The sequence below is a fragment of the Rhagoletis zephyria genome, unplaced genomic scaffold, assembly GCF_001687245.7.
Source record: "Rhagoletis zephyria isolate East Lansing unplaced genomic scaffold, Rhagoletis_zephyria_1.1 Rzeph_scaffold_03975, whole genome shotgun sequence".
Taxonomy (NCBI): domain Eukaryota; kingdom Metazoa; phylum Arthropoda; class Insecta; order Diptera; family Tephritidae; genus Rhagoletis; species Rhagoletis zephyria.
In genome coordinates this window covers 138-12,141 of record NW_016161058.1, presented here as the reverse complement: position 1 = coordinate 12,141, position 12,004 = coordinate 138, and the positions used below count along the sequence as shown (strand labels likewise).

General features: G+C 40.7%; 1 protein-coding gene across 2 annotated transcripts in view; it reads right to left on the bottom strand.

Moving 5' to 3' along the window:
* The window catches only part of Coa8 (Cytochrome c oxidase assembly factor 8), a 45,578-nt gene extending 42,570 nt beyond the window's left edge, over positions 1–3,008 (bottom strand). For both annotated transcript variants that reach the window (XM_017625263.1, XM_017625262.1), the window contains exon 1: positions 2,644–3,008. In XM_017625263.1, the coding sequence (XP_017480752.1) occupies positions 2,644–2,925 (282 nt within the window). In that variant the 5' untranslated portion in view covers positions 2,926–3,008. The remainder of the gene's footprint in view (positions 1–2,643) is intronic.
* Positions 3,009–12,004: the final 8,996 nt, after the last annotated feature.

Below are 12,004 nucleotides of genomic sequence, written 5' to 3'. Positions count from 1 at the left end.
GTTCGGGAGACGTGTCGTGATGTGGGGTGTAAGTGAAGTGTATGTTCTTGCCGCCGTTTGCTGTGTGTGCTGCTGAGGTGATTGCCGCCCTGTGGTGGTGGTGGGCGGCGTCGCAATTGGAGTCTGCGACCGAGCAGCGCAACACGGGCCCTCGAAGTTCCCCGTCCAATCTCGCGTGGTACGCAGACCTGAGCATGCCCTAAAGTGGCACCAGCCAAGGCAGGTGTTGCACTTGACTGATGTCACATTACGGAATATCCTGGTCTGACATACCGTGCAGATTGTAGGGGGAACCAGGAGTTGTTGGCGGCGGCGTGTGGGTGGTGGTGCGGTTGTGAGTGTTATGTGGTCTGTAGTGGCTGTGGTACGGTCTGTGGTGTTATTATGTTGTTGTGTTGTGGTGACTGTGTGTGGCTGCTGTGTGAGTATGTGGGCTGCTCGGGCGGACTATGGTTAGCCGTGGAGGCTGCTCTGTTTGAGCAACAGGGGGCCACGTACGACGTGGTCCACTGTCTGTGTGTCCGTAGTCCCGAGCAGACCCTGAGGTGACTCCACCCCTCGCAGGCATTACACTTGACTGAGGTGGAGTTGTGGTGTAATCGTCTTCGGCATACACAGCAGGTGTATGTTTCTGTCCCAGGGTTTGACTCGATGCCAGCCCTGAGTAGGAAAATACAGAAAATACAGCGTACAGAAGGCTGCACAACTGCCCTTGCTTTCACTTGCGGTGAAGTTCAGGTGGCCATCGGGAAGGCGAAAGCCTCCAAAGCCATGGATCCCGACGGCATATGCATGCTGATGCTGAAAAATTTGGGTCCTGCAGCAGTCAGGACAGCGACCGGATGCATAACATAATGCTCTGCAAGCAGTTTCTGGTTGGGAGCCCCAGATGTGGCCACCCGAACAGACAGCTGCTTGCAGAGGAGCCCTCGCCTAGCCACGTCAGGAGGCATCTATAGGAACCGACGGACAAAGTCCAGAGGTTCATTAAGCAGCCTCTGGAACCGTCAGCATACCGACAGGCCCTGAACGGCATTCACAGGAATTCAGTCTCGAGTTATGTAGACTCTAGACCTGTGAATGAACGATTCTGCGGGATTATAACCCCCACTACGTAGAATTCTCCTTTCTGTGTTGTCGAGGAAGGGGGGGGGGGGGGGNTTTTGCAGAGAACACCTTTCTGCGTAGGCGGCCTTCGTCCGCACTTAGGGATTATAACACTCACTACGTCGAATTATCCTTTCTATTGTATTGTTTTGTACAGTATGGCAACACATGTGTCAGGTTGCAACCATGTGTTACTAGGTTTGTATAGTAACTTCTCCAGTAAAACAATGTAGCGAGAGTGAAAAGCAAAATAGAGCGTAAGATTGAGAAGAGAAAACTAGCAAAAAGTGCAAGTGAATAGTTCTTGCACTGTTTTGATATTCTGCTGTAAACATTTTACTATTTATAAATCAGTTGTAAACTCTTTGCTTTACACACAAGCACTTACACAGCCCAGTACATCATTAATATTTTGATTTCCACTCATTTTACTTTTGATTGAGCTACACCAATTCAAAAAATGGCGGCTTTTGACATTTATTCTTCTTCTTCTTCTGCTAGTAAAAATTTCACTAGCAAGAACTTGTTCTTCCGGTGTTGCTACTCTCTCGGTTCAGTGCTCTCTTGGAAATTTTTTGGGTTATCATACACTTTTCCAGTAAAAATTTGCAGGTTCCAGTACAAATTAGTACTGACTATTGGTTACTATACAAACCTATTGTAAATTTAATGTAATTTTCAAGTTAAGAAAAGTTGGATTAAAGTGATTTATAACAAGATAAAATAAAATAAGTGTAATCTATTAGGTAGAGTGTTATGTGCATTTATATATATAAGAAAATATGTGACAAATGCACTTTTTGATAAGGAAATCAGGTGGAACGAATTAAGAGAAATTTTAACAAATAACTTATAAACAATTATATCGCTTATATTTTTAGTTACACATATTTTAGAGGAAATCTCCCTTAACATCCTGACCAAGTTTCATTTGTTAATTCAACCTGGTTTTCTTAAAACAAAAGGTGCGGCTGAATACTAAAGCCCACCCTATTCCACTTCAAACTGCTCAGATTGCCTCGGTAAATGCAGTTTTTCCCCAATTTTCAAACGGTTTCCTAGGGGTCTGTGGGAGGTCCCCAAAAAGGTGGGTGCGGCTTTTCGTAAAGTGGGTGGCCACGCCCTCTTCCCCCGCCGCCCACCTGAAAAACGGTGAGCCAATAACCAAACATTTTCCCCGCTTTTTTTTTAAATCAACACTATGATATATAGTGAAAATATCCACTAAAATAACGTGGGGCTTCATTGTTTCCGTTTTTAGTTTGTTTTTCCGACATTTTTTGGGATGTGTGGCAGCACGGAAGTTTCAATTCAATCGCTCTACAAAGGACAGTGAGGTTGAATTTTACTTTTTTTGCAACTTAACCTACTAATTACTTAAAAACTATACGCCTCCGGTGGGGGGACTTTCAGATTTCAAATCAGGGGAACGCCCTCTACATCCCCTCATCACTATTTTTTCCAAAGCCTGGTCCATTATTGGAAAATTTGTCCAATATCAAGTCAGAAATATTATAAATTCGCCCTATTACTCACATTGTAGAAGCTTTGGTTATGTCTGCTCCAGAATTCGTGATTCCAATTCTCTACCTCTTCTTGCATCACCCTTAATCGAGATTCATTATCAGTTTCGTCCTTTGGTATATGTCTAACAAAAGGCCGTATGTTAGACAACTTATCTGGTGGTCCCACATAGTCCTGAGGTATTGCTGTTGGATCTGGTCTTTCGTTTAACCCTGAAATCTTGCCTCTATACCTGTATAAATTTTTCAATTGGCCAAAACTCCTGTTTGGAATCTGTATCGTAATAAAATACATTTCAAAGGTAGTGCGAGGAATAATACGGGAAAAATCAAAACAATTCAACTAGAGTTGGGTTAGAGTTGCAAAAAAAATCGATTCTGACATCGATATATCGATTTTTTTNCAAAACTCCTGTTTGAAATCTGTATCGTAATAAAATACATTTCAAAGGTAGTGCGAGGAATAATACGGGAAAAATTAAAACAATTCAACTAGAGTTGGGTTAGAGTTGCAAAAAAAATCGATTCTGACATCGATATATCGATTTTTTTAATTTTTGAAGCAACATCGATGCCATGAACCAAAAATACAAGTTCACGTAAGAACGCGACGTTGTATTTGTAACTGGTTTTGAGAAAAAGTTTGCGAAAGCGGGTTCGTCAGCTGAGCGTTTGTTTAAATCACAAGCACCCTTATTTTACACTTTTATTCAAGTAAAGAAGAGTTAGTTCAACATGACAACACATTTTAAAGCATTTTGTTGCATCATTTTACCTAAATTGTGCGTTTAAAGTGGCTGACAATAATTTTGGCTAATTTTGGTTTTCGTTGTTTTCTTTGCTTTGTTTACTTTTCGCTCGTTTTCCAGTGAAACAAGATGGCGTAGAACCCGCTAAAAAAATCGACTTTTTTCACTCTCTTGTTCTTACGTGATCTTGTGTCTTTCGTTCATGGAAACACACCAAAAATGAAGTGTTTCGAACTGACTTGGGTGGAAACGTGAAGTGATTATCGGAGTGACGACTTGCATGCATAATTAGGTGTTTGGGGTTTTTCGATTAGGTTATTTATCAGCTGATTGCTTAATCGATAATATTTTTATAACAATAAAAGAAACCTTTAACCTTAATCAATTTATAATTTATTGTATTCCTGTGCAAATTTAGTGCTGGAATATCTGGCATACATCAAGATAACCAACCGTTCAGCAATAGAAAAACTAAAAATGCAGATTACTAGTACTTTTATGCTGATTTTAACTATATAAATATTATTTGCCGCAATTAAAATGTAAAGTAGATATAAAAGGTAAAACAAAAAAATTGTGATATTTTAAAATATTAATATTTTCTAAACTTCGTAATGCAGCGTTTTTGCTGCATTTTAAATGCAACATTTAGCACTTTCGAACATATGTTTTCGAAGAGCGTTCATGCTATCGCATTTAGCAAATGTACATTTACGCGAGTTCGAAATCGTATGCTTTTGACAAACAGCCGTGTTCCAGTCGCTTATTCAGATCCGTATCTATTACGATAAATTCTCACGGAAAAGATAATGTCCAAAAATCCCTACTGAAAAGGAAAAAATAAATTCTAAACCGAAAATTCAATACAAAAACTTGAATTGTTTTAACCATAACCAAACATTTGTTTGTGTATATATTCATTTGTCGGTGCTGTCAATTATAATTTCCACACTTAATTAGGAAACAAAACAAACAGAGTTGTTCACAAATTAAGCCAGATTTCTATCAGCATCATATCGATGTTTAATTTGCGTAACTTTTCTTTATCCAAATAATGTAAAATAATAAATGAAATCTCGATCGGCGATCACTGAAATGCAGCTAGCGACTGTATACTCGAAAAAGCAATGTTGCCACTTCTTCTCATTAAACCATGTTCGAATCGTGGAAATTTTGGAAGATCACAGGGTTGCTTTTAGCATTTAGATTCTAAATGCAAAAATGGAGTTGCATTTAGTTGCATTTAGGTGACGAATTTTGTATGGATAAATGTACATTTAGAGTAGCATTTAGAGCTAAATGCGCTAAATGTGCTTTTACGCGTAAGCAAAAACAGCCCATAACCGATTCAAAAGCTAATGATGTCAAAATAAAGACAATTAATTTATCTTCAAGCTGATATATAAAATGTGAAGCTAAAAGAATTTATATTACTTAGAAAGTGCAAATTTTTACTTTAAATTTGATATACATATTATATTATGATTTGCTTCTGAGTTTTTAGAATTCAGTGATAATAAAAAATATAAATGCATGTACATATGTGCAAATGCATATTGTAGTTAATCAAACGGGTTGCCTTTCCATTATGGCCGTTCGTTAAAGGGGCGGTGGGCGAAAGGTAAGTGGGCGTGGCACCTCTAACTCACCTTTTTGTAGAGGGAATGAACCGCCATTGACAAAGAGGCAACCCCCGACCACCTAGGTCCCCTATGGTTCCCTAGGGACCCCTTAGAAAATTGGCCAAAAATCACAGTATTCATTTGCGTTTTTTCGCTTGAAAAATGTTAAATATTCATTTGCACAAGACACATTTTTATATACAAGACATTTTTATAAAACACCCAGTAACCATAATAGACATCACTGGGGAGAGTTCTATTTGGTAAGGGTTATAATTCCTAAGTGCGGCCGAAGGCCGCCTACACAGAAAGGTGTTCTCTGCAAAAGGTGTTCAGCTCCGCTTCTTCGGCAATATCGAAAGGAGAATTCTACTTTGTACGCAGAAAGAAGTTCTGAGCAAAAGAAACTATGATATCACCCACACTTCGCACACCATCTTCAAAAGAGTCAACTCAAAATTTGGCATTTTTGAAATTATGCGCTAAAAATGTACACAGACCTTTTATTTACCTTTCAGCAAAAGCTGGAGCATATTTTTGTTATAATTTGTTAAAAAAACCTATGGTAAAGACGTCCTTGCCCATATGATTAACATGTGCTACGAAACAGTTTTTCACATTTTCTGACGAACGTATTATTTTAGTTGTGACCCTTTTGAAGACGGTGCGCGACTTGTCACTTGCTTGTAAATGCTTTTAATTTCTTTTATCACTGAATTCTTAAATCTCAAAAGTAGATCATAATAAAATATGTATATCAAATTAACGGTAAGAACTTGCACTTTTTAAATAATATATATGTCTTTAGCATTGATTATGCACTTTTTTCTAAAAAAGGTTATTTTATGAAAAAATTATATCATTTTATTTGTTTTTTAATATTTTTGGCTTAAATGTATAAGAAAGCAAACATATTTTATATATCAGCTTAAAGATAGATTAATAGTATTTATTTTGATATTATTACTTTTAATCGGTTACGTAGTTTAGAAAATATTAATATTTTAAAATATCACAAAAATTTTCTTTAACCTTTTATATCTTGTTTACTTTTTAATTGCGGCAAATAATATTTATATAGTTGAAATCAGCGTAAAAAGTACTATCGGTCTGCATTTTTAGTTTTCCAATAGCTGAACGGTTGGTTATCTTGATGTGTTCCAAATATCTCTAAAAGCACAATGTCTCAAACGCTGAGGAAAGAAAATCTAAAATAACAGTTCGTTGATGAAATTAACACTAAAATATAATTAATAGATTATCGATTCAAACAACAATGTCATCACCAGATACACAGCAACAACGGGATCACAAGATTGATGAAAATAAAAATGATTTNTCGATACACAGCAACAACGGGATCACAAGATTGATGAAAATAAAAATGATTTCTTCCAAATAACCGATGCCAGATTGGAGATTTATTAGGCGTCTTTTTAATATCTTTTTGCGAAAAGTTACTTTGCCATACTTATCACTTAAAAAGGATTCTAGGAAAGTTTGTTGATTTTAGTTGTTGTTGTTGTTGTTGTTGTAGTGGCTACAGCAATCCCGCCCAGTTCGGTTAGTATCTCAATCGTTGTCATCAAGTTCCTCTAACCGCAGCCCTGAGAATCGTGCAGCCTCAATAGGGTCGATCCACAGAGACAAAGGCGTTGGGGTTGTCGGGTTTTCCGGGCATACGAAGAGATGTTCCGAGTCATGGGGTGTCTCTCCGCATGCCGGACACTCATTTGGTACATCTGCATTTAGTCTGCTCAGGTATGAGTTTAACCTGCTGCAGTAGCCAGAGCGAAGTTGAGCTATTGTGGTTCTAGTCTCCCGAGGCAGATGAAGCTCCGTCTCGTCAATGTTCGGTGGTTGTGCGCCTAGAACGGCATTCACAGATCTGCAGTCTACATAACTCGAGACTTACTCCCTCTGAATGCCGTTGAGGCCCTGTCGATAAGCTGACGGGTCCAGAGGTTGTTTAATGAACCTCGTGCCTGGGCGAGGGCTCTTCTGCAAGCAGTTGCCCAATTGGGTGACAACGTCTATGGCTCCCAACAAGGAACTGCTTGCAGAGCATTGTATTGTGCTCCTTGATCGGGAGCAATTTCGCCTCGTCGTGTAGGTGGTGCTCAGGCGACATCAGAAGGCATCCAGTCGCTGTCCGTAGTGCGGTGTTTTGCGTCGTCTGCAGCTTCATCCACTGCGTCCTACTAGTCCCCGGTGACCACACTGGTGCTTTAAAACCGGCCGGCCTATTGCCTTGTATGTTGCCAGCAACGTTTCTTTGTCTGCGCCCCAAGTTGCTCGATTTGTCTCTAAACATTACCGACGAGTATCACCACTCAGATATTTCGCCGACCACCGTTTGAGCCTCTGTGGGAGAGAGGAAGCCTCTATATCTTCTAGTACCGAGGAGTGGCTGGCGGTGTCAAACGCTTTGACAGGTCCAACGCTACTAGAATAGTTCTCTCACAGGGACGGTTGCGGTTAAGGCCACGTGTTATTTGAGTGTTTATGGCGTTAAATGCTGTTGTTGTGCGGTGCAATTTACGAAATCCATGCTGATGCTTCGCCGGGGTCAGGTGGTTCGTGAAATACGGGAGTAGCAAAACCTCTAGTGTCTTCGCTGCCGGGGTAAGGAGGGTTATCGGGCGATAAAACTTTTGTTGGCTGGTTTCCCCGTTTTGAGCAGTGGGACCACTTGCCCCACCTTCCAAATGTCTGGGATGATGAGAGTGGCCATTGACAAATTGAGGACCTCCTTTAGAAACGGTACTCCCGCATCAACCAAATTTTTCAGCATCAACATGCATATTCCGTCGGGACCCATGGCTTTGGAGGCTTTCGCCTTCCCGATGGCCACCTGAACTGCACCGCTAGTGAAAGCAAGGGGGGCACAAGTTGTTGGCAGTTTGTGCAGCCTTCTGGTCACTCGACGCTTGGCCTTGTCCGCCGGAGGATGCAGTATGAACTGCCGGCTAAAATAGCTCGCGCATCGCTCCGGGTCCGCCAAACGTGGTCGCCGAAAGAAATTTCGACCCTGTCGTCGTGCTTCGTCGGGTTGGACAGTGACGTCACGGTTGGCCAAAGCTTACTCACACCAGAGGTGAAGTTGCAAGTCTTCAAATGCTTTTCGCACTTCTTCCGCTTATGTACGTTCACTAGTTGCCGAATCTCCGCGTTGAGATCCCTAATACGGGTATTTCCGGGATCGGCCTGACGAAGGTTGCCACGCAATTACGTTCACCAAGGTGGACGTCGGTTGGTGTGGGGAGTGCAGCGAAGGTGCTCTTAGTAATATAGGTCCGGTGTACCGCGGAAGCAAAGTCTAGAAAAAAGTCTGATGAGGAGATGTGGTGATCTCCGAAATAGCTGCTATAACTTCTACCGTTTAAGTATTGTTTTTTTCCATTTTTCCTAACAAACAAATCGTGGTACAAAGCTCAATAACACTATTGAAATAAATATGAATACGCCACAATAAAAATTGACAAAGCCGGTTGGTTTATCGATCGAGATGACTATGGGCAGATGGTCTGATGCCAAAGTCAGCATAGGTCGCCATGATACGCTGTTTATCAGACCAGCGCTGACTATTGTTATATCTGGCGAGCTGCAGCAGCTGCCCATAATCCTGGTGGGTGCGTCGTCGTCCATTGTGCAGAATGTCGAATCGTCTATCTGCTCAGCCAAGTCTGTTCCCCTACGATCGTTTGACAGGTCGAGTGCCAAAGATCGTGGTGCGCATTAAAGTCACCTATATCCTATTATCCTGCCGGGCAGCAAGTGACAGGGGGTATATACACGTTAAATATTTCGACCTCAACATCGCCTGACCGGATAGAAGTGCCCTGACATTCTAGGGTGGTATCCCCGCGGTCGATGTCTGCTTCAATAAGACGATACTGCACGATGTGGTGCGTGATGAACGCTAAGCCACCACCATTATCTCGCTCGCGATCTCGACGGTGCACGTTGTACCCGGCACAATTCAACAATGTTGAATTGCTGTGCAACTTCGTCTCTTGGACCGCAGCTATCCATATACCATGACTTCCCATGAAGACGGTTATCTCATCGATCTTGCTCTGAAGCCCGTTACAGTTAAATTGAAGGAGTTTCATGTGGTTCGGGAGACGTGTAGTTATGCGGGGTGTGAGGGATGTGTGTGGCCTTGCCGCCATTGGCTGTGTGCGCTGCTGTGGAGGTTGCCGCCCTGTGGTGGTAGTGGGTGGCGTCGCAGTTGGGGTTTTCGTCCGAGCAGCGCAACACGGCCCTCGAAGTTTCTCGTCCAATCTAGCGTGGTGCGCAGACTTGACTGATGTCACGTTACGGAATATCCTGGTCTGACATACCGTGTTGATTGTAGGAGGAACCAGGAGTTGTTGGCGGCGGCGTGTGGGTGGTGGTNAGGCCCTCGAAGTTTCTCGTCCAATCTAGCGTGGTGCGCAGACTTGACTGATGTCACGTTACGGAATATCCTGGTCTGACATACCGTGCTGATTGTAGGAGGAACCAGGAGTTGTTGGCGGCGGCGTGTGGGTGGTGGTGCGGTTGGGTCTGTTATGTTGTGTGTCGTGTTTGTGGTGTGGTCTATTGTGATGCTGTGGTGTTTGTGTTGAGCTCAGGTGAGCTTAGGTCGACTGGGGTTAGCCGTGGAGGCTGCTCTGTTTGAGCAGCAGCGGGCCACAAATGATGTGGTCCACTGCCTATGTCGTCGAGTAGTCGTCTCTGACATACACAACAGGCAGAGTACGAAAATAAACTGTACAAAACAATTCCCATTTGCTCATCGATCATCATATCATTTGTGGTTTTGTACAGTTTTGTACATAGTCAGAAACAAATTGTAAGATTCACCGTCATTTTCCCCAACACGAAACGTTTGCTTCTCGTTTGTGACAATTGTACTATAGGGTACTTTTTTTATGTATGCAAACGTTTCAATTACGTGAAAAATATTTTTTTCTGTAAATTTTCATATCCAATTGAATTAAAAAACATTTTTATCTTTTTATTCATTGCAGCCATTTGTTTTGTGTTTAGTTATTGCATATGTGTACATACATACATATATTTTTCTCTGCACGATTCATTTCGTTTGTTGTTTCGTCTGTAACTACTAAACTACTGTAGTGTACTATCGCCAAAGTGAACTCAGCCGTCTTGTTTTCGTATTCTACCGAACTGTTGAAGTAATAAACGAAACGAAATAGTAACGTACAATATAGTTTATTTTCGTACCCTGCAACAGGTGTAGGTTTCTGGCCTTGGGTTTGACTCGATGCCAGCCCTGAGCAGAAGAATGCGTAGCAAATGTAGCCCTATAGACGAACAACTTCTGAGATACTTCGCCGACCTAAACGGGGTTAGATCGCCGAAACAACAGCCCTTGGTCGGGTAAAACCCGAGTCATTCCGGTACGTAAAACCGGCTGTCGTGGGAATGTGTTGATTTTAGTTAAATAAATCAGTTATTTCAAAGCAATTTTTATTTATTATGAAGATAAATCTAATATGTGGAAAGTGAAGTAAAATGGAGTGACGAAGTGAAGGCTTCCAAAGTGAAGTGAAAAACTTCAATTGAAGTTACTTTGCCATACTTATCACTTAAAAAGGATTTTAGAAAAAGTTTGTTGATTTTAGTTAAATAAATCACTTATTTCAAAGCAATTTTTATTTATTTTGAAGATAAGTCTAGTATGTGGAAAGTGAAGTAAAACGAAGTAAAATGAAGTNACGAAACGTTTGCTTCTCGTTTGTGACAATTGTACTATAGGGTACTTTTTTTATGTATGCAAACGTTTCAATTACGTGAAAAATATTTTTTTCTGTAAATTTTCATATCCAATTGAATTAAAAAACATTTTTATCTTTTTATTCATTGCAGCCATTTGTTTTGTGTTTAGTTATTGCATATGTGTACATACATACATATATTTTTCTCTGCACGATTCATTTCGTTTGTTGTTTCGTCTGTAACTACTAAACTACTGTAGTGTACTATCGCCAAAGTGAACTCAGCCGTCTTGTTTTCGTATTCTACCGAACTGTTGAAGTAATAAACGAAACGAAATAGTAACGTACAATATAGTTTATTTTCGTACCCTGCAACAGGTGTAGGTTTCTGGCCTTGGGTTTGACTCGATGCCAGCCCTGAGCAGAAGAATGCGTAGCAAATGTAGCCCTATAGACGAACAACTTCTGAGATACTTCGCCGACCTAAACGGGGTTAGATCGCCGAAACAACAGCCCTTGGTCGGGTAAAACCCGAGTCATTCCGGTACGTAAAACCGGCTGTCGTGGGAATGTGTTGATTTTAGTTAAATAAATCAGTTATTTCAAAGCAATTTTTATTTATTATGAAGATAAATCTAATATGTGGAAAGTGAAGTAAAATGGAGTGACGAAGTGAAGGCTTCCAAAGTGAAGTGAAAAACTTCAATTGAAGTTACTTTGCCATACTTATCACTTAAAAAGGATTTTAGAAAAAGTTTGTTGATTTTAGTTAAATAAATCACTTATTTCAAAGCAATTTTTATTTATTTTGAAGATAAGTCTAGTATGTGGAAAGTGAAGTAAAACGAAGTAAAATGAAGTGACGAAGTGAAGGCTTTCAAAGTGAAGTCAAAAACTTCAATTGAAGTGAAAGCGGCAGCACTGGCACACACAGAAATGGTTGGTACGGTATCGCGCCTGAGTAACGAGCGTTTAGCCAATCCTAATCCTTTTATTACATATCTACGTAGTTCAAAGTAAATGATACTTACCCGCTTTGTATTGCTTAACATTATGATATTTGTTTTTGTTATTTTATGGCCTTATAACAATTATATTCAACAATTTTTATTGAGCTCGAGGCCGTTTTTTAATGAAAACTTATTGTGAAAAAGCAACAATAATTTGAAAAAATGGTAGAAGTGATAGCTATTTCGGAAATCACCACATTTCCTCATCAGACTTCTTTTAGTAGGATTCGAACCGACGATCCCACTGACTCAGCCAATTGCCTA